General features: G+C 47.0%; 3 protein-coding genes across 9 annotated transcripts in view; 1 reads left to right on the top strand and 2 right to left on the bottom strand.

Annotated features, from left to right (window-relative positions):
• Positions 1–18,299, bottom strand: part of LOC149301439 (multidrug and toxin extrusion protein 2-like) — a 23,922-nt gene extending 5,623 nt beyond the window's left edge. For 2 of the 5 annotated variants that reach the window (XM_089484386.1, XM_089484387.1), the window contains exons 1-5: positions 17,820–18,299; positions 1,100–1,168; positions 687–835; positions 441–483; positions 179–223 (exon numbers count right to left, since the gene is read on the bottom strand). In XM_089484386.1, the coding sequence (XP_089340512.1) occupies positions 179–223; positions 441–483; positions 687–835; positions 1,100–1,108 (246 nt within the window). In that variant the 5' untranslated portion in view covers positions 1,109–1,168; positions 17,820–18,299. Of the gene's footprint in view, positions 1–178; positions 224–440; positions 484–686; positions 836–1,099; positions 1,169–1,638; positions 1,741–6,831; positions 7,215–15,937; positions 15,946–17,819 lie in introns of those variants that run through there. The other 3 variants (XM_089484388.1, XM_089484389.1, XM_089484390.1) reach the window with 3 other exon arrangements.
• Positions 10,361–20,250, top strand: LOC149301438 (multidrug and toxin extrusion protein 2-like). Its single transcript, XM_089484289.1, has 17 exons — positions 10,361–10,522; positions 10,771–10,872; positions 11,262–11,330; positions 11,430–11,578; positions 11,814–11,856; positions 12,566–12,610; positions 13,039–13,136; positions 13,297–13,394; positions 13,672–13,785; positions 14,610–14,677; positions 14,939–15,047; positions 15,328–15,403; positions 16,074–16,143; positions 16,303–16,435; positions 17,175–17,269; positions 18,968–19,079; positions 19,733–20,250. Exons 1-17 carry the CDS (start codon positions 10,361–10,363, stop codon positions 19,936–19,938), a joined length of 1,749 nt encoding a protein of 582 aa, XP_089340415.1. The 3' UTR covers positions 19,939–20,250.
• The window catches only part of LOC149301437 (aldehyde dehydrogenase, dimeric NADP-preferring-like), a 24,025-nt gene continuing 17,246 nt past the window's right edge, over positions 20,244–27,022 (bottom strand). For all 3 annotated transcript variants that reach the window (XM_089484383.1, XM_089484384.1, XM_089484385.1), the window contains 6 exons: positions 26,792–26,909; positions 26,192–26,333; positions 24,913–25,079; positions 24,671–24,770; positions 24,111–24,346; positions 20,244–21,780 (listed from right to left, as the gene is read on the bottom strand). In XM_089484383.1, coding sequence (XP_089340509.1) covers positions 21,769–21,780; positions 24,111–24,346; positions 24,671–24,770; positions 24,913–25,079; positions 26,192–26,333; positions 26,792–26,909 — 775 coding nt within the window. In that variant the 3' untranslated portion in view covers positions 20,244–21,768. The remainder of the gene's footprint in view (positions 21,781–24,110; positions 24,347–24,670; positions 24,771–24,912; positions 25,080–26,191; positions 26,334–26,791; positions 26,910–27,022) is intronic.

Genomic DNA, 27,022 nt, shown 5'->3' with positions numbered 1-27,022 from the left:
ACCAGAGCTCTCCGGTGGAGAAGGCGAAATAGCCCACGAAACTACAGTTCTCAGAAGTCTACAATACTGAGCCATGGCAGCTGAAGTGCTGCTAAACTGGATTAATTTTGCAGTGCGGATGCAGAACTCCTACATCAGTGTAAACCCTTATATATAAAAAAGCAAACGGAGACCATACCTGGCTCTGCAAATATCGGGTCTGTAGCTGGTAGAGGAACGCTGCCTAGGAATAAAACGGCAAACCGTACTGAGTGACGTTCCTAGCATCCCCATAACTGTGAGCTGCTCCATAAAGCTCATTTTAGGGTCCCAATGGGGTAACTGTGGCCCCCAGATTTGTGAGACTACAACTCCCATCATCCCCTACTACCACGGTTGATGGTTTAAATTCTGCAGGTTGTTTAATGGCATTTGCATTAAGAACAAGAGAGAGAACTTACTGGGAGAGCGGGAATAAAGATCATCACGTAAACTTGGGTTAACCTGCAAGAGACGGAGAATGGAAATGTAATTCTTTAACAGGAACGGAGAAGATAGAACGAGAAAAGTCGGTGCATGTTTCAGGAAAGCATAGGATTTTCTGTTACTGTCCATGATATATATATATATGTGTGTGTGTGTGTGTGTGTGTGTCTTGGAAAATGAGACCCACAAAGAAAGTGTCACCAAACTGTGCAAGGACAAACCTGGAGACCTCCGGGTCCTGTCCGCAGAGGAGCAAAATCCGTTTGGCGTTGAGGAATATGGCCCAGCAAGGGAAGCAGAACAGCAGGAGAATGAGGATCCCCCGTTGCAAAATGGTCCCGACCCGTTTCACGTTCTTGCTGCCGTACGTCTGGATGGAACAAAAAAGCAGATTTTCACAGCAGCGGCGACAACAACTACAATACAACGCAAGCACAAAGACCGGCCAGGTTTGGCTCCGATTTATTGGAGACGACAAATATCACTGGGTTAAAAACTTCCCATCAATGCCAATGAGAGACAGATAGTAATATCTGAAGGACTGAACCTCCCCAATCCATCAGGTTTCTAGGAACTGACCGCGATGGGCTTTTAATGGCACTAAAAAGCAAGCTGGAGTTTAGCCACTAGTTACCTGGGACATGAGAGTGTCGCACACTGACGCCAATCCAGTGCCGATCGAAATGCCAATGACGTTGACAACCTGAAAGGACAGAAGCAACCAGAGAAAGTCATCGATGGTCTCAAAGAAGACCAAGTGTGTGTCTGCACTACCTAGTTGTCCAGACTCCGTCTTTGGGAACCCTGGGATTTGTAGTTTGGGGAGAGGTACAGCTTGGGCCTCTCTTATCCGAAATGCTTGGGACCAGAAAGGTTTTGGATTTCGGAATATTTACCCATTCATAATGGGATACCTTGGAGACAGGACCTGAGTCTAAATGTCAAGTTCATTTCTGTTTCGTATACACCTTATAAACATAGCCTGAAGGTTTTGCATGAGTTTTTTAGGGGGGAACTACCCAAAATATCCTTTAAAAGGAGCTGGTAGGTGAGACACTTTCCTCTGTGGCCAGAAATCTGATGCCAGTCCAAGCAGACAGTGCCAGGCTGGTGGGACCAATGATTTCCACCTGTTCTACAGATAGTTTTCTCATGGGTAGGTTCCTTACGTACCGACACGGCAAGAGTGACCGCGTCCAACTCGGCTTTGCCCAGATGCCCGCAGAAGACAGAGCTGACCACGCTGATCAGGAACCCCAAAAGCTGCGCCACAAACTACAGAGGAGGAGAACACAAAAAGAGAGATGCCATCATGAGCACTTACAGCCTTGCTTTAGAAACAAAACAAGAGGTCTGAATTCTACTACTAAGCTGTTTGGGGGGTTTACACCCCTCTGCGCCCCATCTTTTTTTTTTTGGTCCTCAATGGTTACATCTGCACTGCAGAAATGATTCCGTTTGGCACCACTTTTAACGCCATGGCTCAATGCGATGGCATTCTGGGGATCTGTAGTCTTGTGAGATCCCCAAAGGACAAATCCTGTCATAGCATGGAGACGTGGCAGTTAAAAGGGGGTTCAAACTGCATCATTTCCGCAGCTGATATGTGTTTGTACTTCCGTATGTATAAGCTTTGGCTTCTTACACGGTTGTCATTCCAGCAAACCCCTGGAAAAATGGCGTTTTGGGACTACAACTCCCATTGGAGAGTTCTGCGGAACTGTAGTCCAGAAAGAAAGCAACTTTCCATTGCTTTGCCTTTGGGTTCTCTAAGCATCCAAACGTAGAGAAGAGCACCAACTCTGCCAACCTAGCACCGCGTCATAGATACCCAGCCAACAAAAGCTATCTTTCCCCATGCGGGGGCTTTTTTGTTTTCAACGCAAAGGGCGCGGATGTGCGCTTGACTGTTCCGTTCTCCGCTTGCGGTCTTCCATGGAAAACATCTCCTGGGTCTTTTGGGTCTGGATCAATTTGACTTGGCTCTTGGTTGCTGGAGACGAAACCGGTGTTTTCTCTGTACTCGGGGTACAAAATCCAAGGCAAGCTCAAACAGGCGCAGGCAAGGGCGGCTTTTGCAACTCCTCTTCCGTGGCAATGTGAATAATCTGCCCTAGAGCTATGAACTTTCACCGTACAAAGCATTGGGGTTGGGAAGCAGAGGAATAAAATACAGATAATCGTTTTATTATACGCTCATGTGAAGGCAAGGGGGAATTTAAAGGACTCGGATCCATATGAGCCCAGGCTATATATCTCCTTATATGAGCCTGCCTGAGCCTTAAGATCTTTCAAAGAGCATTCCTCTCTATCCTTCTACCTTTTCAGGATTCAAAGATATAGCCATGTCAGTCTGTAGAATCAGTATGTGGAGAGATTTTGTAGCACCTTTGAGACTCACCGAAAGAAAAAAGTTGGCAGCATGAGTTTTTATAGAACCGGAGTCAATTTGGCCAAAGCAGAATAGAGTGGCACTATTCCTTTCCTCGCTCTAGATGCTATACTCCCATCAATGCAGCCTAGAATCGCGTTGTCTTTTTCGGCGGCCGCATCACAGCATTGACGCCTTTTGTTATTGGATCTTTTGAGTCCCGTTCGAGCACTTTGACACCACCTTATCCCACATCGCCTCCCTGCTGAGCTTCAAAAAGGACCAGAAACCCCAGTATCCACACTGTCTGGGCATGATGGACGTTATGATATGCAGCAGATCAGATCTTTCCAAGCTTTGGATCACTGGTTCAGTCTCCTGGGTTGCCTTCCTCTGCCTAGCTGAGCTCTCCTGCTGCGGCTGTTTTCTCCTCTGCTCCAGCATTTGATATCTTAAAAAATAAGGCAACCTGGCTCGAACCCAGGGCCTTCTGCCTCCACATGCTCCATCGGCCTCTCCTTCAACCTCGGGCTACAAAACATGAACGCACAAGGCAGGGTCTTGTGATTCCTATCCGGAGCAGCCCTGGAGTGTTTTAAAAGGTATTATCTCCCGACGGATGGAACGTCTTTAGGCCAAAGAGGTTGCCGTCAGATGCTCCTAGGAAGGACAATGAACAAAAGCACACAACCCAGTTCAGCTGACCGAAACAACACTCTGGACCCTCATTTTTGGGGCTGGCAAGGCGGCCATACGGCAGAAACGAGAGCCTGAATGCTGCAGAACGAATGCACTTTGACACCGCTTTATGCAAAACTGGGGACTTGCAGTTTCGTGGGAGGTTTGGCCTCCTCTTCGGAGAGCTCTGGGGCCCACAACGAACTGCAGATCCCAGGATTCCCTTGCATGGAGCCATGGCAGTTAAAGCGGCGTCAAATTGGATTATTTCTGCAATGTGGATGCAGCCCAGGTAGTACTATCCCAGCGTTCAAGACGGCTGGCGTTGAGGGATACTGCTGTACATTCAGTGGATGTGGCATCCGCTTTGCATGCAAAAAGCCCTGGGGATGTACACTTTAATTACTCAAGTAAACCTAGGGAACTTAGTTACTTAGAAAAGTTACTTAGGGAAGGAGGAAAGAAGAGCAAGAAAGGATGGGAAGGATGAAAGAATGAGGAGAATGAAAGAAAGAAATGAGGAAGGAGGCTGAGTTTCCCTTTGCCAGAAAACCTCCAAAATTGTCATGGGCAGTGGAGACGGCGACACCTTTCCTTTCGGCTGACTCCACGTGCGCAAACCTCGCTTCGCGCCCCAAAATGTGCTAATAACGTTGCGTTAAAAAAACGACCTTCAGGCAAGGTGCATACGGCACATCAAGGAATTTCATGTTCAGACTCCCATTTCCAGGATATCGCATTATATATGCAAATAGTCCAGCCTCTGGGGAAATCCCAAATCCTTCGGGTCCCAAGCGTTTCGGAGACAGGAGACGCAACCTGTATGGGATTCTGGTAGATATGATCATCACTATTATTATTATTATTATTATTATTAAGAATGTGGTGAGGTTTGGAATTGGGGTCTTTCTTTGCAGAGAATCGTTTTTATTAGCGCCACGGAAAAGAACATTTTGGACCCTTTCGTAAATTTGCATGCAGAAACCAAGAAGCCCAGCTTTTGGAGGGGAAAGCGAGCCGTATGCGGAATTCAAGGCTGTGTACTCAGCCATAAAAGGGCTCAGGATGTGATCTTTGGGCTCAAATATGCTCAGACTTTGAAACCTGGCCCTGGAGAAGGATAAGATAGAGGGAATCGTAGAGGACAGCGTGAAATGGATGGGGGGGAAAGGCCCAGAAAATAGCTTCAAAGGTTGGAGGACTAAGCTGGAACCCATAGAACGGGGAGGAAGAAGCCATTAGACCCAATTCAAGCGCATGGTTTCATTTGGAAGATTTGGACAGGGACCAGGAGGCAAAATGGGATCTTTTTAGGGATATAGATATATATATATATTAGGGGGGATTTTTGGAGTTGTTGTCCAAAAAAGAGGGAACTTTTCTAGCCTGGGAGAGTAGTTCATTCTTTAACCCTCCTGGGCCTAAAACTCCTGGCGAAACCAGGCCAAACAACAACAAAGACAAATTAACGAAAGTAGTTAATAATAACTAATTAATAATAAAGACAGACAGCCTGGCGCATAGGTTTGAGCACCTGATGATGAGTCTGGAGTTGTGGTTGTGCGCCTTCACGTTGTTCCCAATTTATGACCTTATCCAGGGGTTTTCTTGACAAGATTGGTTCGGAGGAGGCTTGCCATTGCCTTCCCCTGAGGCTGAGAGAGTGTGACGAGACCAGGGTTCGAATCCCGGCTCAGCCATGGAAACTCACTGGGGGACCTTAGGCAAGTCAGACTTTCTCAGCCTCAGAGGGAGGCCATGGCCAACCTCCTCTAAACCAGTCTGGGCAAGAAAACCCCCAGGATAAGGTCATCATCAATTGGGAACGACTACGACAACGCACAACCATGGTTCGATCCCTTGCTTGGCCATGGAGACCCACTGGGTGACTCTGGCTCAGTCACACTCTCTCAGCCTCACAGGCCAGCCCTGGCAAACAAGAACATGCCCCTTCCTGAAGCAACACTTTCCAAAGAAACCCTAGCATGGGATCTCTCACAAGACTGGAAGGCCCACCCCAATTGATAACCAATGACTGATCAATGACGGACCTTAGCATAGGGTCTCCCAAAAGACTAAGAGGCCCACCCCAATTGATCACCAATGACTGGTCAATGACTGACCCTAGCATAGGGTCTCCCAAAAGACTGGGAGGCCCACCCCAATTGATCACCAATGACTGGTCAATGACTGACCCTAGCATAGGGTCTCCCACAAGACTGGAAGGCCCACCCCAATTGATAACCAATGACTGATCAATGACGGACCTTAGCATAGGGTCTCCCAAAAGACTAAGAGGCCCACCCCAATTGATCACCAATGACTGGTCAATGACTGACCCTAGCATAGGGTCTCCCACAAGACTGGGAGGCCCACCCCAATTGATCACCAATGACTGGTCAATGACTGACCCTAGCATAGGGTCTCCCACAAGGCTGGGAGGCCCACCCCAATTGATCACCAATGACTGGTCAATGACTGACCCTAGCATAGGGTCTCCCACAAGACTGGGAGACCCACCCCAATTGATCACCAATGACTGGTCAATGACTGGCCCTGGCATAGGGTCTCCCACAAGACTGGGAGGCCCACCCCAATTGATCACCAATGACTGGTCAATGACTGACCCTAGCATAGGGTCTCCCACAAGACTGGGAGGCCCACCCCAATTGATCACCAATGACTGGTCAATGACTGGCCCTGGCATAGGGTCTCCCACAAGACTGGGAGGCCCACCCCAATTGATCACCAATGACTGGTCAATGACTGACCCTAGCATAGGGTCTCCCACAATGGAAGGTCCACCCCAATTGATCACCAATGACTGGTCAATGAGTGACCCTAGCATAGGGTCTCCCACACTGGAAGGCCCATCCCAATTGATCACCAATGACTGGTCAATGACTGGCCCTAGCATAGGGTCTCCCACACTGGAAGGTCCACCCCAATTGATCACCAATGACTGGTCAATGACTGACCCTAGCATAGGGTCTCCCACAAGACTGGAAGGCCCACCCCAATTGATCACCAATGACTGGTCAATGACTGACCCTAGCATAGGGTCTCCCACAAGACTGGAAGGCCCACCCCAATTGATCACCAATGACTGGTCAATGACTGACCCTAGCATAGGGTCTCCCACAAGACTGGAAGGCCCACCCCAATTGATCCCCAATGACTGGTCAATGACTGACCCTGGCATAAGGTCTCCCAAAAGACTGGGAGGCCCACCCCAACTGATCACCAATAATCAATGGCCGATGGTGGTCCTTAGCCAGACTCCCAGCCCCCCTGCTTGCCTGGCTGGCCTTGCTTACCACTGGGCCGCCTATCTTGACCATCTCCTGGGCTTCTTGCCAGGCCCCGACGGGGAGGCATCGCCTAAGCCTCCTCCAGGCCAGAGCCCAGCAGGAAGGAAGAGGCAGGGCCTCCTCCTGCTCCTGCTCCTGGTCCCTTGGAGGCTCCCCCATCCTCAGCATGGTCCTCCTCCTGCTCTCCTCCTTCTCCCTCGCCTCCTCTGCCTTCTTCTTCGGGCTCCAAGAGGGACCTCCATCAGGGACCCAGCCTTCCTCTATCAAAGTCCTGCTGCTGCTCTCTCTCTGCGGCCACGTGGGGAGCAGCCAGGCACTCAGGGGGCGTGGCCCCAAAGGGAATCCCCTGCCCCATTGGGCGGGGCGGGCTGTGACGCAGGAGGGGCGGGGCGAGGGGGGTTCCCTCCTCCTCCTCCTCCTCCTCCTCTTTTGAAGTGAGGTCCAAACTACACTCCTTTGAGCCTTTCAATGCTAGGGAATGCTGGGATTTGTAGTCTCTGGTGGCCCCAGACTAGATCTTTCTCTCTCTCTCTCTCTCTCTCTCTCTCTGTGTGTGAGACAGGGAAGGCTCAATGCCTCCCAGAACTACAGTTCCCAGGATTCCCTAGGGCTCAAACTGGATTCTTTTCTGCCTACTTCTTAGTCCAGGCTGCATCTGCACTGCAGAACTGATGCAGTTTTGAGCCATGGCTGCAGCCTATGGAGTCCTGGAATGTGTAGTTTGGGGGAGAGCCTTAGCCTGGACCTGGAGCCACAGACAACAACAACAACTAATAATAATAATAATCCCTGGCCTTTGTTTGAGTCACACTCTCTCAGCCTCAGAGGGAGGCAATGGCAAACTTCTTCTGTGCCAAGAAGACCCTTTAGGGTTGCCCTAAGTCGAACTGGAGGCACACAGCAGCAACAATGGTTGTTAAAGCGGTGTCAAAGTGCATTAATGCCGCAGTGTGGATGCAGATGCAAGACACATCTGGCACAGTTGAACTCAGTGGGCTGCTGCTCCTTTGCAAAGTCAAAATAGGAAGCCACAGTGTTTCAGAGGCTGCAGACATCATGCAGTTTAAGACCGCTTTGGCTGCCCTGGGATCCTGGGATGTGTAGTTTGCTGTGGCCGGGGCAGCAAAAGTGTTGTCGAAACTTATCCAGTGCAGAGGTTTCCTCGGCCTTTGACAAAGCAGGCTTTGTGTGGCTCATCGCACAATGGATTTTGTCTGTTTATGTCAAAGCAAAAAGAGAGGGAAAGGGTCGGCCTTCTTCCAAAAGACATATTTGAAGATATCACTCCATTATTGATTCTGGCCTAAGCCTCACGGCCGAACCTCCGCCTTTGAGCAAAAACAACTTGTAGCGCCTCAAAGAGGAACCAAGGCAGCCTTGAGGCTATAAAAGACCATTTATTGTATTTATTTCGAGGCAGGTTACAATAGAAAGAAAGGGCTTGTCATGTACATCATGGCGTTGGAAATCACCACTGCGCTCCATTGCTTTCTCTTTGCTTTCGCACCCAAGTCGGCCAAAGTTAAAATTAAGGGTCCCAAGGTGGCTCACGGACAAAACTGTTCCATAAAAACCACTCTGGTATGCGTTATTATATACAAAATGGCTGCCTGCAAACAAAATGTCTTCGCTTCAAGTCATTTCGGACTTACGGCAACCCTACGGCAAGTTTACCATTGGGTTTTCTTGGCCCGTTTCATCAGAGAGGGTTTGAGGCTGAGATTGTGTGACTTGCCCACGGGTTTTCCATGGCTGAGCCGGGATTTGAACCTTGGTCTCCAGAGTCACAGTCCGACGCTTCAAACCGCTGATGCAATGCCCAGTGGCGCAGAAAAGGTCGAGGAAAGGTGTCGAGAGGGTACCTTTGCCCTTCCTTCCGTCACAGAAAAGGGGATATTCATTAACAGATCCAGGTTAGAAACCGCATTCGTAGGGAGTGAGTCAGTTGTGGTTTGCTCAGCTTACATAACCCTGTGTTTGCCTCCCCAAAAAGCCGAAGGCGTCGCAGCATCTGAAAAGGCTAATACGGTCAGAGAAGGACTACGTATCCCCCAATTTGTCCGAATTTGATGGAGACAATCCCGATTACTCCTCCGCCGTCCCGTTTTTTTCGGCCGGTTTTTAAAATGTCCTGGTTTCTCTCCTCCTCCGCCTTAGTCCTCAGCTTTCTCCGCTTTTCAAAACACAAAAGGAGCTTGCAAAAGCAAACTGCGGCAAGTCATTTTGAATTATGACTTTGCATTAAGTTAACTCAACAAAGAAAGAAAAGGAGATAAAGGGACAAAGCCTTGTCCTTCCCTGTAGACTCAGGCAAAAGCAAACTGCGGATGCCTCTTGGTTGAGTCACGCTTTCTCAGTCTCAAGTCAATGACAAACTTGTTCGAAAATCCCTGGTAGGGTCACCTTGGGCTCCCCAAAAGTCAGACCTGAAGGCACCCAACAACCATAGATGGAAAATGATATGGCACAGATAATTCTGATTGTTGCACCTAATTCAGTGCCTTTCAACCTGAGGACCGTATCTATTTCCTCCATGGCTGCCTTTTAAATTCTTACTCTTGACTACAGTCTCCATTCCGATTAATGACTGACTCAAGGTATAGGAAATTTTTAACGATTTAAATGTCTTTCTTAGCCACTTTAAAGTTACGTAAACCACTGACAGTCATCCTTTATATGTATGCACTTTTAATGTTTAGCAGGAGCCCTGGGTAATGTGGTATGTGGTGTCAAACGGCATTATATCAACAGTGTAGATGCGGCCTAATTCGGAGAAAGATTTTAGTCCTGATTCTCAACCTGAAAACTTTGGCATGTGGTGCCAAACTGCGTTATTTCCGCAATGTAGATGCACCCTACGTTGAAGAAACAGTCTAGTCCTCATGGTTCTCAACCTGGGATGTGGTATCAAACTGCATTATTTCGACAGTGCAGATGCACTGGGAGTCAAAGAAGGAGTCTAGTTTTCATGGTTCTCAAGCTGAGAGCTTTGGGAAGCGGTGTTAAACTGCATTGGTTTGACAGTTTAGATGCACCCTAAATCAAAGCGAATTCTAGCCCTCCTGGTTCTCAACCTGAGAGATGTGTAACGTGGCGTTAAACTGCATTATTTCGACAGTGTAGATGCACCCCTGGAGCACTCTGACTCTGCAAAGGGCCGCTCCCCATAGATTTGGCCTGGGCTTTCGTTGTTTGTGTCAAGAGGGAGACCTGAGAAGTCGTTTGGCCTTTCGTGACCGTTGTCTTGGACCGAGTCCCGGGCCTCTGGAGCCAAATTTCTGTCCTCCGGGCCTCCGTAACCCCAGGCCGTCCCGAGCGAGGAGGCACTTTATTGGTTCTGGAGAGACTTTAATCCTCGCCCTTTGGCCAAAATTATAGGAGCGTGAAGACAAGAAGAGAGGATTATCCAGACCGGGCAAAGCATCCGTCCCTCGACAAGTCACGCAGGTGCCCTCTTGGGTCGGGGGAAGTGTTCGGGAATTAATCCGGGGGTCTCAGCAAATCAGAGCAAGAAAAATAGAGTGCCCCCACAACTATGGATCCGGGGACCACCGTGAGCATGAATGGAGCTGGACACTCTCTCGGCCCCACAGCCGTCAAGCCAGAGACGCCGCAAGGCTGGAGAAAATTGTGTCGGCTATTTCCATCCAACTTTTGGGAAGAGGCGAAGAAGATCTTGGTTCTGGCAGCGCCGCTGGTGAGTCCTTGGCCCGGCCCTATATTGAGACAGAGTGAGGAGGATGCCTCAGGTAGCAGATTATAGAGGGCGGGCTATATATATATATATTGCAGTCCAGCAACATGGTGGGAAACCTGGTAGGCCCTAAGTTACATTTGCTCCTGTATTTTGGGATCCGCACTTGTTTGTAGATTCTTTTCCCAGCACAGTTTGAAATTACAGTTTTGAAGACTGACTCTCTCAAAGAGATTTTCTTCCTCCGACAGACGCTCATCCAGTTGCTGGTGTTTATGATCCACGTCGTCAGCACCATCTTCTGCGGACACCTTGGCAAAGTCGAGTTGGCGTCCGTCACCCTTGCCATCGCGGTGAGTTTCATTTAAAACGATCCCTTGCTATCCAAGGACGGCTCCCCATCGTGTCTCTGGAGGAGTTGATGTCCATGCGCTGCAATAAAATAGGAATGGTGTGTGTCCATGGTGTGGCAAACCATCCAACCATTCCTAGATGTTTCCATGTGGCAACATCAGAGTGTGGCATCAAGGTGGCAAAAGCTATTACTGGGGAAGAATTAACAAGTTTGGAGGTTGCTTTTGCCTGAGCCAACTCTCAAAGGAGAGTGACCAAAATGGTGAAAGGCCTGGAAACCATGGCCTACAAGGAGCTACTCTCTCTGAGGCTGAGAGAGAGTGGCTTGCTGGTACTTGACATTTTATCATGTTGGTTTGTGCGTCCATCTATCCATCTCTTTCTCTAGGTTATAAACGTGACGGGTGTCTCTGTAGGTTTCGGCTTGTCTTCGGCCTGCGACACACTGATATCCCAGGTGAGTAACTATGGCCAATCGGTCCCGAGTGCGAATTCCAGTGATGTCCAGCTGGTTTGTGTTTCAAAATGGGCCTTTGGGTTTTTTTTCCCGCCCTAGACATACGGAGGGAAGAACATGAAGCGTGTGGGGATCATCTTGCAACGGGGCATCCTCATTCTGCTCCTCGTCTGTTTTCCTTGCTGGGCAGTTTTTGTCAACACCGAGCAAATTCTCCTCCTCATCCGACAGGACCCAGAAGTCTCCAGGTGGGGAAAAACCATCTGTTTCCTAATAAGATGTGGCACCTGAAGTCTAAATCTGGGTTGAGAACTGTGCGAGATGTCATTGAAATTGTGTGTCCCCAGCATTCCCTCACTCTTGGTTGTATCTGGTTGGGGCTGGTGGGAGTTGTAGTTCAACATCCGGAAGGCACACGATTCCCACTCTGGCCTAAATACTAAATTTGGAGGTTAATTTCTCTCCCAATCTCTCTCTTATCAGGCTTACTCAAGTTTACGTCATGATCTTCATCCCGGCCCTTCCAGTAAGTCTTTGGATTTGATTCATATTTGGGTTTAATTCTTGTTGTTGGCCTTCAAGTTATTTCTTTAGGGGACCCTAAAGGCAAATCTATCCATCCCAACCAGAGTAGGCAGGATATAAATAAAGTATTGTTGTTGTTGTTGTTGTTGTATCACCAGGTTTTCCTTGGCAAGGTTTGTTCAAAGGTGGTTGGCCATGGCCTTCCTCTGAGGCTGAGATAGTGTGGCTCACTCAAAGTCACCCATGGCTCAGCTGGGATTCGAACTCTGGTCTGACACCAGTCTGACTCTCAAAGCCACTATGCTATGCTGGGTCTTCTTGTTCCTTAGGTGTCTTTATATCCCACTTGTTAATTATGGCAGCTCTCTAGACGTTGTTGGTTTGCAACTCCCATTAGCTCTAGCCAGTATATTCAATGGATTATGGGATCTGCAGTCCAGCGACATCGGAATGGCGAAACTTTCTCTGTCCCTGTTGTGTGTTTAGGGACACATCTCAGTCCATCTCAGTCGATAACGCTGGTGGGCGAGGGGAGGAAAATGTACATTAATTCAATTTAAAAAGGGGCCTTTCCCCCATGTTGGTCTATGGGAAAGATTTGTGACTCTGGACAGGTAACCTGGGGTTCTGGTATTCTGCAATTCACCCAATTTTCCCCTCTATATACTCCTGCTTCTCTCCAATTATATTAACTATGTCTTCTTCCACAGGCTGCGTTTATTTATCAGATAGAGACGAGGTACTTGCAGAACCAGGTCAGTATCTCCTTTGTCTCAGGCCCATAAGCAAAGCAAGCGGATGGTTCTCGTTGCATCCGGAGAGTGCAATTCTTGCGAAAGATACCCAATAAATTAATGAGATCCAATTAGACTTTAAGACTAACACCTTCGTTACGTTCCAGTCCTGTTAGCCCTCCTTGCAGATTTCAAACGTCCAGATTTAATCCTTTACTGCTTTGAAAACGTCCCGGTTTCTCTCTTCCTCCTCCTCCCGCTTTTGTCCTCAGCTTATTTCAGTGGCTGCAAACGACGTTGAAACGCTTTCAGGGGTGTTTTTTGGGAGCATTAATTACAGCATTGTTGGGACCCACAAGAAATGTGTGCATGTAGCCCATGGGCCTGTCTTTGCCCATGCAAGCTCCTCTTTCCTTGGGCATTAACCCTTTTAAAAATGTCCTTTTTAGAGGATCATCTGGCCGGAGGTCCTCTGCGGCATCGCTGGGAACATTGTCAACCTGATTGCAAACTACGTCTTCCTTTACCAGCTTGACATGGGAGTTAGGTAAGCCAAAGGAGGACCAAGGGGCTCTATACTTGAACAGAGCTGTCCATGCATCCTCCTCTTCATCCAAGGAGCATCAGGGATATATTACAATTTTATCCGTTTTTTACCATTTCTGCACTGGTTTCACTCAGTTTTGTGTTTCCTCGCCTCATTTTAGGGGGTCCGCCTGCGCCAACACCATCGCTCAGTATTCGCAAGCCATCGCTCTCTTCCTCTACATCCGATGGAAAAAGCTCCACGTTGAAACTTGGGGAGGTAGGACGGTCATTTTATTTTATGCTCAGATTCTCCCGCTTCTTCCTTTTCTTTCCAAACTCTTCTGTGGTTGCGCATCACAGACTTAATTTAAAATGTCCAGATTGAAGGTTAAAAGACAGCAAGATCCGCCTTGAATCCCATTTTGGGCTATAAGTCTCTTCAATCAATCAAATAAATTAAAATGTCTGGGCTCTCGCTGTTCGATTTTCCATCAGGACAGGTTTCAGGCTGTGTTTCCTAATGCACTTTTCATTTCTTGCCATTATTGCATTAGGCTGGTCCCTTGAATGTCTCCAGGAATGGGACGTCTTCATGGCTTTAGCCGTCCCCAGCATGCTCATGACCTGCATCGAATGGTGGACCTTCGAAATCGGGAGCTTTCTGATTGGTCAGTGAGGAGAGGGGAGGAGCCATGGGTGATGGGTGGAGCCATTGTTCAAGCCACTCCCAATTCCTGCCAATGGGTGGGGCCAATGTTCAAGCCACTCCCAATCCCTAAGCCAATGGGTGGAGCCAATGTTCAAGCCATGCCCATCTCTGGTGATGGGTGGAGCCAATGTTCCAGCCACTCCCAATCCCTAAGCCAATGGGTGGAGCCAATGTTCAAGCCACGCCCATCTCTAGTGATGGGTGGAGCCAATGTTCCAGCCACTCCCAATCCCTAAGCCAATGGGTGGAGCCAATGTTCAAGCCACGCCCATCTCTAGTGATGGGTGGAGCCAATGTTCCAGCCACTCCCAATCCCTAAGCCAATGGGTGGAGCCAATGTTCAAGCCATGCCCATCTCTAGTGATGGGTGGAGCCAATGTTCCAGCCACTCCCAATCCCTAAGCCAATGGGTGGAACCAATGTTCAAGCCACTCCCATCCCTGGTGATGGGTGGAGCCAATGTTTAAGCCACTCCCAATTCCTGCCAATGGGTAGAGCCAACATTCAAGCCACTCCCATCCCTGGTGATGGGTGGAGCCAATGTTCAAGCCACTCCCATCCCTGGTGATGGGTGGGGTCAATGTTCAAACCACTCTCAATTCCTGCCAATGGGTGGAACCAATCTTCAAGCCACTCCCATTCCTGGCAAGAAGCTCCACTCTGGTGCTGCAACAGTTCCCAGAGTTCCATAGCATTGAGCCACGGCAGTTAAAGTGGTGTCAACCCGGACTGTTTCTGCAGTGCGGATGCAGCCTTTACCCCAAAATGCCTTTTTGCCCCCAGGTCTTCTCAGCGTCCTTCAACTGTCGGCGCAATCCATCATTTATGAAGTAGCCACTGTGGTTTACATGGTGAGGATTTCTTCCGTTACCCATGAACCCCAAATGATGAAAGGGGATCAGGGGTGCATGAATGCTTTCTCCTTTAATGAGTACCTTCTTCCGATTTGGAGGAGGTATGTATGCTAGAATTAGACATCTTATTCCAGCAAGACCTCCTCTCTTTATTTGAGGAGCTGTGGGTTTCATCAGATCAGGTAATTCTTCTGAGACAGTGATAAAAGGAGCACCTCCCAGTTTAGATCTGGATTAATGCCTTGCATCGCTTTCCAGGTCCCCTTTGGCATCAGTGCGGCCGTCAGCGTCCAGGTGGGAAACGCCTTAGGAGCCGGGAACGCGGAAGAAGCCAGGAAGTCCTCTGTGGTCTCCCTTTTATGTACAGGTAGCTTATGATGGCTATTTTGGAAAGCTGGTCCTACCGTTAAGCAAAGCGGAGCGGTTGTCTCAGGCATCATATCCTGGGAGGCGGCATTAAAGCGTTGAAGGAGAGACCTGGATGTCCTGAGACTCCATGGAGAATGGAGGTCCATCGACAGGGTTGCAGAATGATCTAGTCGCCAATCCATTTGGCTCCTCTGTATTGAAAAAAAAATAGAGATTACAATTTAATCTCCGCATTAATTTGCTGCTGATCTCTCTGTCTCTTCCCTTAATCCCCGCAGTGTGTTTTGTCTTCCTGATGTGCATCGTGTTGTCGGCCACAAAAGATATCCTGGCTTACATATTCACCAGCGACGAGTGAGTAATAGGACTGCAGACTTAACCTCTGGGACATTTGGTAGCACTTCGCATCAACGTCAAAAATGGTTTTGGGACGCTTAGTTTTGGCTCTGTCCTCCTTGACCACCGGCTTTTAACCCTGCTTGAAACCATTGTGCGGCCTTTGCTTTGTGTCAATGGGTAGTATGAGAACCTCCAGCATCTGGATCTCGCCCAGAGCATTGTGCGTTTGTGCGTATGTAGAAGTCCTTCCCAAAACCGCACACGCTTGATATGGAAAGAGGCACCTCATTGCTCTAATCCTCCCTTGGAAGGGTAAAAGAGACGCATGGGGAAATCCTGTTCTTATCTCCAGTCTGTGCGTTCTTATCTCCGATCATTGAATTCCCAAAGTGTGGTCCTCCAGGTTGTTGGACTTCAACTCCCAGAATCCCTGACTGTTGGCCAAGGCTGGTTGCGGCTACTGTAAGTCGAAGTCCAAAACACCTGAAGGCCCAAAGTTTGGAAACCATTGTGTTACATGAATATATATATATTGTAAAGCTTGTGTACCTGCGACTTTACTGGAGTGCTTATGGATTTGACTACATTAGCTTGCAATGATGATGATGATGATGATGATGATGATGATGATGATGATGATAATGGCCAAATATTTCTTTCTTTTCCCCCTCAATTCTCCCAACAGAGAAGTGATAGAGCTGGTGGCGTGGGTGATGCCGGTGTATATCTCCTTTCATCTCTTCGAAGCCCTCTCTGTGAGTACATCTCCACCAACAAAATGGAGGGGGAATCCCTGTATCATTCCAGTGTTTAGGCTTGAAGGCACACAAACTGGAAACGATCTTGAAGGCACACAACAATCACAACAACCGCCTATGATGTGTAACACGAATGTCTTCTCCTCCCATTTCCAGGCGACAACCAGCGGAGTTCTGCGCGGAACCGGGAAGCAAAAACTCGGTGCCATCTTCAATGCCATCGGCTACTACGCCATCGGCCTGCCAGTGGGCGTTGTGTTGATTTTTGTCGCCAAAATGGAATTGATGGGTACCTGGGAGCATTTTATGCCTTGAGTACTGGACGATAGTGATATCTGGACTAGGAACCGGGCACGTTTAGCAAAAGAGGAGCAAAAGCAGAGTGTGGAAAAGTTGCTTCCTGGGGACTACAACTCCCAGTGGAGGATTCTGTGTGTTATAATCCAATCGACACAGTCATCTCTCCAAGCTCTGCTTGGAGAAATCCTGGGATTTGTAGGTTGTTGTCGCACAGGATGAAATAGCTCACAAAGCTATAGATCCCAGGATCTGATAGCATGGAGCCGTGTGCAGTTAAAGTGGTGTCAAACTGCATTAATTCTGCAGTGCAAATGCAACCAAAGCAGCCAAGCAGGAAACCCTATTGACTGTCTATACCTCTGCTGCCCTCTTGTGGCCTTTAGAGATTGGTGCAATTATGGGTTTGTGCAATTGTAGGAGTAGCAAGGATGCCAAATTCTTTGCTGGTTGTGGCTCCTCTCCCTTTTAAAGAGTCACTATTGTTGACCGTTTAATTGTCCAAATGCTCCAGAAACAACCAGCTTCTGAACTTTCCACATTTCCTGTTAAAAAGCACAAAGAACCGTCCAGGGTGAATATTTTTCTGGTCAGTTGGCAATCCTTGGAAGAAGATTGGAAATGCAGTATACCATCAAAGGGGGATAAATAGTAATATGCAAAATCTATGGGGCTAGATTGACTCCATGGGACATGCATTTCCCCTGAACTATGTCTCCTTTTCTCCCCAGGACTTTGGGTGGGGATGTTCATCTGCGCCCTGATCCCATCCACGTTTTCCATCATCTACATTGCCAGGATGAACTGGAAACAGGCGGCGGAGGAGGTGAGATTTAAAGGGGTTAGGAAGACGTCACTGGACTCTATCCCCTATCATCCCCAGTGCGAGCCCGTCTTCCTTTCCTGCCTGGAATAGGTTCATCTTAGTGTCGCCATGAGCTGGGAATGACTCAAAAACACACAACGCACACACAGCTTGCAAAAAACCCCTTAGTGGTAAAAAACATGGAGTTGACGTGACAGCGGCCATTTTGAGTAAGGGCAGGAAGGTCAAAGGGAAAAAGGCCTGCTGCTTCTGGAAGGTTCTATGCAGGATATTGACATTTATGTTTTTTATATCAGCCGTGAGGCTAACTGAAAGAAAGAAGATGTGTTAAATGTACAGTGCTATATAAATAAAGCTTTATCAACAACAACAACAACAGTAATAATAATGATGATGAAGTTGGTAGCGTGAGCTTTCCTGGACTTGAGTCCGCTTCCTCAGATGTATTTCTGAGGTAACCGCCATCTCCTTTGAAACCGGCACCGCGAGCCAGAAAGAAAGTTCTAGAACAAATCTTAAAGGATTAGGAATGAGATTACCACCCAGTCACCTCTTCAATCCGCCTCACCGCCCAAACCTCTTGCCAGGGTCGGTGTTTGAAAATGGGGTGACTTTGGTCAAGGAGAAATGGTTCTCCCTCCCCAAGTTCCTCTTACGTCGGTCATCTCACTGCCCCAAACCCTTAGCCAGGGTTGGCGTTTGCAAGATGGCGCCGCTTTGGTCAAGAATAGAGGGATCTTGTCTTTTAGCCCCTTCAGCCAGACATGCCTAGGCTGCCTTCTTTAATGTTGGAGTCAGGCCTAGTTGCCTCAAAGCCCAGTTTCTGAACTAGTCTTTAAACCCCTTTAGTTTGGCTGAGGTAAAATATTATCCAGACATGCCTGGGCCGCCATTTTTAACACTGAAGTCAGGCCTAGTTGCCTCAAAGCCCAGTTTCTGAACTAGTCTTTCAACCCCTTTAGTTTGGCTGAGGTAAAATATTATCCAAACATGGCTGGACCGCCATTTTTAATGCTGGAGTCAGGCCTAGTTGCCTCAAAGCCCAGTTTCTGAACTAGTCTTTCAAACCCTTTTATTTGGCTGAGGTAAAATATTCTCCAGATATGCCTGGGCTGCCATTTTTAATGCTGGAGTCATTAAAAGTTGCCTCAAAGTCCTATTTCTGAATTGGTCTTTTAGCCCTTTAAATTTGTCTGAGGTAAAATATTCTCCAGATGTCACTGGGCCACTATCTTTAACACTGGATTTGGGCCTAGTTGCCCCACAGACCAGGTTCTGAGTTGCCTGGCCTTGTCTCAGCATAATTGATTCCCAGCCTCTGGTCTTCCAGATTTTTGGACTTCATTTCCCAGAATTCCTAGCTACTGGTTCAGGTGGCTGAGGCTTCTGGGAGTTGAAGTCCAAAAACACACCTGGAGGACCAAAATTTGAGAACCAAAAGCAAAAGAATAGAGCAAAGGCTAAAAAACATTATTGATTTTTCTAGGCAGGAGAAAACAGATAATTATAAGAATAGAAGAAATATTAAAAGAAATATTTAAGTCTTTAAGACAAAGTAAAGGGGACAAAAAGACCCCATAATGTCCAATAACCCAATTGTTCCCTCCCTCCCCTAAAAACTTATTAAACACATTTAACTATTTAAAAACAATACATTAAAACAATCAGAATTTTTTTATTATTATTTTTGTCTGTTAGGCTCAGCACCGCGCAGGATTGACTCATAGGCCAGTGCTGGAGGATTCGAATTCGGTTCCCGGACCAGCCAAGACGGCACCTTCCTCCATTACAGAAAACACTTGCATACCTGGTACAGCACCTGTTTATGATCAATGCAAGGCTACTTCAATTGCAAATTATGTAGAAATTCAAATTACACAATAACATAAAGAAGTCTACCAATGATATCTTTATGGGGCCAACCAAAACACACAATATATATGTTGCAAGCTTTTGACGCTCCACTTCTACATGTAATATTGCAAAGTTTGCAAGTGCATTTTGGTTGGCCCCATAAACGTATCACTATTTGGTGGATTTTTGATGTTATTAGGTTTACTAAATGGCCATCACGACAAACCCTGAATGTTTTTGAAATTATACTAATGATATAAAGTGAAATCTGAAATGTTGATCCTCCAGATGTTGGACTTCAGCTCCCAGAATCCCCAGTGAGTTTGGGAACCAAAGGCAAAAGGATAGAAGAAATATTGATTTTTTAGGCAGGAGGAATCAGATCATAAACATAAGAATAAAAGAAATATTAGAAGAAATATTTAAGTCTTCAAGACAAAGTAAAGGAAGGAGGGGGAAATGACCCATTCATCATAAAATGAATACAGCCTATGGTTGAGGATTCTGGGAGTTGCACTTCCAAGACACCTTAGGATGATCCAAAGTTAAGAAGCGCTCATTTAAAGTCGCCTTTCCACTTATTCTTGCTTCCATCATTCTTTGGCGCAGGACCGACGGATTCCCAAAATGGCGTTGTGCTCGTGAGGTTCGCCACGGTGGATGGGCCGACCTACCAGGCCGAGAGGACGGAGGGCGTCTCCGTCGTCGGCAAAGTATTGACGACCAAAGAATTGATCGTGTGGAGGGGATTGGCTATCGGAGCTGCCCTTGCCGTCTTGGCGTTAGGAGTTGCCGTTCGGTTGTTCACCGTTTAGGATTCGGAAAGACGTCAACCTCCCAATTCATCAAGCGAGAAACAGGACGTCTGATCTGGGGGTGCCTTGCTTCCGAAGTAAATCGATGGACGCCAGTAACATTTGAACCCGGAACCGGGATCAGAAAAAAAAACCCCGACGGACACTCAAGAGACTACGCTTTTGAGTCTTTTTGTTAAACAAAGATCTTCCCTAAAGGAGAGACTTTGAAATCTTGAATGTTGAGACTCAGTAGAGTTGCAAGACCAATTAACCAAAGCCAAATTCAAATTATTCAAGCAATTCAAGCAAAACACACGCCTCCGTTTCGATCACCGACTAATCACATTTATTATTCCCGATACGTGCAATTTTGCAGTTACATAGGTTTTGAGTGGATCTGTATTTATTAAACAGAGATACAATCTTTTCCATATAAAATCTTATATATATATATATTTTTAGTAACAATTCTGTCCATATGTCAGTTTCTACTCTAAACAATACAAGTGTTTGTTATATATATATATATATAAAAATAAAGATGAGAAGGAGAATTGCTTCTTGTTTTAAGGAAAGGAAGAAAATTAGCAAGAGATTAAACGGCGCGATCCGGATGTCACCCTTGACGGCAATGAAAGCAGAACCTTGGCAGTGATTTGGGAGTACAACTCCCAGAATCCCCAGCTGAGGGGGGATACTGGGAGTTGTCATCCCAAAGAAGTAATTTTGGCAAAGCTCCGCTTAAACCAGGGTTTGGGTGTAATGGCTGAATGTGGCCACTGCATACATGGAAGAGGAGGATTATCTTAAAGAAGCAATTGACACAGGCTGCAATCCTATACCAGTTTAAATTCTGGAGTAACTGGAAGATGGTGGGAATTGCTTTTGTGTAAACTGGCGCAAAACTGTGCTCTAAATACTAAAACAGCACCTATATATGTCAGCTGGCTTCAGAAGCCAAAATAGCAAGTGTAACTCTTTTGGAGCACCAACTCCCAGCATCCTGAGAAGGGGTAGTCCAAAAGAGTTACTGTAAAGCTCAGCCCAAAGGGAGAGTTTTCTGAAACTAAGTGCTCTCTGTGTGTTTGATTGGAAGCCCCATAATCCTCCAGCCAGGCATTCTGGGATGTGTAGTTGCACGCTTCCGGAAGGCCAAGTCAGTGGGGCTGTGGATCCATGTCAGGCTTTGGGAATGTTTGACAGGCCCTCTCTCCAAGATGGAGGAGCCGTTTGGGAAGATGCTTTCAGCACCTTAGAAAACTCAAAGAGTAGACAAACTCACAAACTTACTGACAAACTTTGGAAGGACAAACCAAACACTGCAGGCTCAGAAGTCCATAACTTTCTATAGGAGCACCTCTCGTTTCTAAAGCCGGGATGGAAACCACACAGGTCCCCATCATCCCCAGCCCTCCATGCCAAACAGACTGGGGATGATAGGACCCAGAGAAGGTGCACCATGCTTAAAAAAGGTTTACTTTAGATGTTTCCTGGGGAGGGTGAATAACATTAAATCTCCCCCGACACACAAACAAAGTATTCTGGGTAGGAAAGAAGCAAATTCCTCCATTTTAAATCCTCTGCCCATTTAAAACAAGGCGGGGAGAGGTCCGCTTTTGACCCTAGGCACCATTACAGCCTGCGGTGAAATTTCTGACTTGGAAAATGGAGGGTAGCGATGCTTTTACTGTCTTGTCGTTGTGTGTGTTAAGCGGTTTTATAATCGTACAACTGTAAAACTCTTACAAGTGGATTATAGCAGCAGAAGCAGCAGGGAAAAAACCAAACCGGTCCCAGTAAACTAGAACTTGCATTAATAGTGGATTCCGTTTAAGACAAACCTCGGATTCAGAGAGCAAACTGCAAGAGAGAAAAGAGAACATTAAGTTTCCAGTCTGTTCTTAAATCTGAAATTCTTAATCGATGAAATGCACACAGAGGGTCTTTTCCATTTACCTGATTCACATAATTGTATTTTATTTGTCGGAAAGCCCCTCTCTTATAGTGCTGTCCCTTATTATAAGGAACGTCCCTTATTTGAGGATCAGAAAGCCTGTCCCTTATAGGACTGGCAAGTGTCCCTTATTATGAGAAATGTCCCTTATATGAGAGGCACAAACATTGTCCCTTATGGCGGGCAACATTTCTCATAAGCAACCTCCCCAATATAAGCGTTTGAAAGCTTTTCCTTTTATACAGACTGAACGAGACGCCCAAAAAAATCCCCTATTTTGGAGTGTGGGACCTTTCATAAAAGCAGAAATCTAAGCGTCATATAACTTACGGGTGCAGAGAGGATTTCACAGAGAAACTCCCATCTAGGTTAACAGAAATCAATACTTTCAGTCGGTCTTTAGGCAGAACCCAAACTGGTTTGTAATTATTTCCTAACTGTCAAACCTACACACTTTGGGAAGTTTTCTTATGGCACTTTGGAAAACCTGGGCGCACTAAGGAGGAAGGAAGCGCATGCGGCTCTTACATGCAGAGAGAAGGAAAAGGACTCATGGACAGGGAAGTAAAGCAAGCAAGCAAGCAAAGAAGGAAGGAAGGAAGGAAAGGCAGGTTCCTACCTCCCTGCAACCACCAGCCGGCTTTGAACATGGATCCCATCAGCTCTTACCAAGCCGCCACATTATCTGAGCTGCCGAAGCAGCCAGGAGAGTCTTAAGACCTAGCCATGCCCGGCGGTTCTGGGGAGAACCAGAGAAAAAACGTGAAACAAGAGGGCCTTAATTCTTTAACCTTAGCTACCAACCTCTCCTTTCCTCCTTTGCAAACAAGAAGAGCATCGGAGGGCACTTTGCAGTGAAAGGTGGCGGTCTGCCCCCGAGTTGCCAACTTTTTCACCTGCTCCTGTTCCATTAAGCCGCAATGCGCATCAGAGTCATTATTAGCCCGTAAATGTTTAGCTTGGTCCGAGGAGAGGACATCCATCCCCCTGTTGCTGATTTCATCTCCTTCTATCAGAGCAAACTAATCTCCAAAGGCACATGAGCAACTTTATGTGAGCATGTAGACCCGGGCAATCTGGGGTCCATTCGCACTATGGTTAAAATGCTACTATTCTAGCACCAAATATTGGGATTTTGAGAGGTGAAGGAGGCAGGGAGCAAGGACAGAGAGGTTTGGGATTGAGGCAGGGCAAAAGGAAGAGAAAGAGTGGAGGTAAGGCCTTTTCAGTGGCAGCATTGTGGTTGTGGAGTAATTTCCACAAGGAGCATTTTGCCTTCCTACCTGGCTTACCTTTCTGGCGAATCCCCCTCTGCATTACTCCAGGCCTCTTAGCAAACAAACTCCCTATCCTGATGGATTTTAATGCTTACATATGCTACACATGTATGTCCATTTACCATAATAAAGAGATATATGTGTCTCTCTGTGCTTTCAAGTATTCAGGTCTTCTAAGTACTAACCAGGACTGACCTTAGCTTCCAAGATCAGACGGGATTTGCAGCCTTTTATACTACAGGCTAAAGTCACCCAATGTATTCTTGTTGCAGCATCTCAGGCAAAAGATTTTGTACCTCCTGAGTATCAGCAAATCAATATTGGAGATTGGTGAAAGTCTATTACATTTCCATCTCCCTCCTTTTACTCTGGAGCTTAGCTGGTAGCTCATCTGCTCAGACGCTGCTTCTTTGGAATTACAGACCTGAGAGGAACACTTAAAGGACATGTAGTCTTACCCAGAGTCTGGGAAAGTTTCTTTTATAGACATGGCGGCTCGGTCACAGAAACCCATTGGGTGACTTTTGGCTCTCAGCCCCAGAAAACCCATGATAAGGTTGCCTTAGGGTCGCCATACATCAGAAATGACTTGCAGGAATACAACAACAAACCGGCTTCATGCTGGCACCTTCTTCTCCAGCCAAGGGAGCAACAAAGCCAGGAGAGGAACCTGAATTACCTCTCTGAGGAGTGATAAAGAATTTGGGGGGCTACCATTTGGAGTGAGGCCTGAGAGAAGGGTGGTCCATGCCCACAGATCTCTGTGGGTCAGATGTGGGTACCTCTACAGGAGAGATTTCGGGGACACACACCTCCCTTATTCTAACGTTTTTCTGACATTTGCTTGCCTGCAACATCAAGTCGCTGCAGAGCAAGAGAGGACAAATCTGTCTGTTCTAGCCCCACTTGGCAAGCAAGGCTCCCTGAGATGGAAGCGAGACCCCTGGGGACAGGCTCACCTTGACCACGATGGCCACCAAGATCCCGATAATGGCAATGGCCGCCAGCCCCATCTTGCGCTTGCTGAAGTGCGTTGTGACGAAGAACTTGGCCCACTCCCGCTTCTTCGGGGTGCCGGGCGGGTAGCGGAGGTTGTTCATCGACTCCATCTTGAGACCCCGGATGAGGCAGCTCCGGCGGTGGGAGAAGGTGTCAAAGCTGTAGTGGCCGTGATAGGCCCCCATCCCGCTGTTCCCTGGGGAGGGAAGAAGAGGCACAGGGGTGGTTGAGTTGTGGGTCAGATCCTAAGATCTGCCCTTGCGGAAGAAGCGCAAGGCCAAAAACGGCACGCAGGAGGCGGAGGGAGCCGAGCCTCACAGAGCGAGCTTCAAGCAATTCTCCTTACAGTCATTTCAAGATGATAACGGTTGGTACTAAAATGTTGTACACTGTCCAGTTTGGCAAAAAGGTGGGAGATAGATAGATAAAAATACATAAATATAATATGACTTTGTCTATCCCTATGGTAGAGGAAGGTTTTGAACCAGAAATCCCCTACAGCTGTTCTCCATCAACTTACCAACGCCTCCGAAAGGCAATCCTGGGATAGAGAAATGCATCAGGACATCATTGGCGGTCACTCCACCGCTGGATGTTTCGGCAATCATGCGCTTGATGATCTGGTAGGGCAGAGAAGGCAGAAAGACTCCTATGGGGTTTGTATTTTTAATTTTCTTTTCTCTATTATCCGTTGAACCAGAAGGACCAGCTTCCTGGCCCCCCGGCCGCCATTTTGTGGGACCGGTCGCTCCAAATCCGTACCTTGTTGTCTTTGGCGAAGGCGTAAAGAGCGAGGGGTTTCTCCCTCTCGTTGATGAACTTAATGGCTTCGTCCAGGCTCCGGATGGTGACAATGGGAAGAATGGGTCCGAAGATCTCGTCCTGCATGACCTTGGCGCTTGGATCCACGTCCGTCAGGATGGTGGGCTCTGGGAAACAAAAAGGAGGCAAAGTCAAGCTTGCAAATGGCAAAAACATGCGGCGGCACCGGAAACAAAGGGGGTGTCCACACTGCAGAGTTAAAGCTGTTTGATACCACTTTAACTGACATTCTGGGGTTGGTAGTTTGGCGAGGCACCAGAGCTCTCCGACAGACCAGGATGAATGCGTCACCAAACTATCAACCCCAGGATTATGTAGCCCAGATGGCAGGTAAAGTGGTGTCAAACCGTTTTATTTCTGCACTGTGGATTCACCCCTTGGTTTTGTGTTACTCACTTTATTGTATTTGTTCATTATTCAAGGCCTTTTTTGGCTGAGGAATGCAACTTAAACATAGTGGCCCTGTTCTAAATCCCTTCTCTTTGTATATAATTTTTCAGGGGAAGTATAAATATAGGCCAAAGACCTTTTGGTGAGTCAAGTAATCCCACTAGATCCTTCTGGAATAATCAATCAACATGTATGTAAACTCCTCTGACTGAAAGAATCTGCTTTAGTTAAAACTAGCAACAGGATTTGGGACATATCACCCACAGACACAAATGTCGTCCCCTCCAAAGCTTGAAAAAGTTCCATTATTGGATTAAAAGAGTTTGGAAACTTCCATCATTTGGAATATAGCTCCAGGAATTACCAAGCAGCAAAACCATTCTGGATTGGGATTCTGGAAGTTGTAGTCCAAAAAAAGGAACTCGTCCAAGCTCTGCATCCCTGCCCTCTCAAATCCATCCTTTCATCCTTCCGATTAAAATAACAGATACAGGTTAAGTCTCCCTTATCTGAAACACTTGGGGCCAGAAGCATTTGGGATTTTGGAATATCTCTATTTGCACATAATGAGAGATCAGAAAGACTGGACCCAATTTTGAACACAAAATTCATATACACAGAACCTGAAGGTAATTTTATGCATGACATTTTTAATCATTTTGTGCACTAAACAAAGTTTGTGTACACAGAACCATCAGAAAGCAAATGTGTCGCTGTCTCAGCCACTCATATTTGGAGTATTTCAGATTTCAGATAAGGGAAACTCAAGTCGTGCAGCTAAAACGCCAACGTAAAGAGGTATTATCTATTGCTTTTTCACCAGCCTTACCCATGAAGCGGGCGTTTTCGTCCCCTTTCCCTCCGTGAGCGATCTTCTGCCCCTCCAAGAGGCTCATGAGGCGCTTCAAATGCCGCTTAGTGGCGATCCTTTCATAGTCTGGGGAGTTCTTTATATCGTCCCCGTAAAATTCCTGCAAAAGTCGGTTGAGATTCAATACCCCGGTTTAACCAGAACTAGAAACCTAACCAGTCATATCCTACCCTTCGAGGTCCTGTTAGTAAACCACCCAGAATGGATGTGGACTGTTTGTATGTTTCCTAGCAGACATACTTCCAATGCATAATGTAATGCCTTTTATTGACAGAAGCACACTTTTGTATGATGCCATTTCAGAGATCTAACAGAGATATGGCCAATGGGTAGTATAATGATTTGTCTGATAGAAGCACACCTACATTTTGTAACAGTTACTTGGATACTGATAGTGGGGGAAAAGAACCCCAAAACCTGAGACTGCACAAGAAGATGCTGACATGGATGCAAAAGGAGGAAAGTGATTAATAATGTCTTTAAATAGCTTTGAAATCAGACTGTCTGCAGCGGCAACCCTCCTTTCAAAACTCACGAAATCCAAGACGGGAGTCTCACCTTTAAAGCCTTTTTAAGCGACTCCACGACTTTCCCTTGGATCGACGGGTGGCACAAAATGTAATCCGGCGCAATGCAGGTCTGGCCACAGTTGGTGTATTTGCCCCAGGCTATCCGTCTAAAGGAAGAAGGGCAAACAAGAAGAAAGGGAGACTTAGCGTTATCTACTATGCTGCGCTGACTCTCCGATCTCACTATACTCCTTTGTAAAAGGCTTCATATTCTCTGCAG

Source organism: Sceloporus occidentalis, unplaced genomic scaffold (assembly GCF_023333645.1).
Source record: "Sceloporus occidentalis isolate IW3139 unplaced genomic scaffold, rSceOcc1.0.p SCAF_21, whole genome shotgun sequence".
NCBI classification, from domain to species: domain Eukaryota; kingdom Metazoa; phylum Chordata; class Lepidosauria; order Squamata; family Phrynosomatidae; genus Sceloporus; species Sceloporus occidentalis.
Note: the sequence above shows the minus strand (reverse complement) of the source record. Positions and strands in the feature narration are given on the sequence as shown.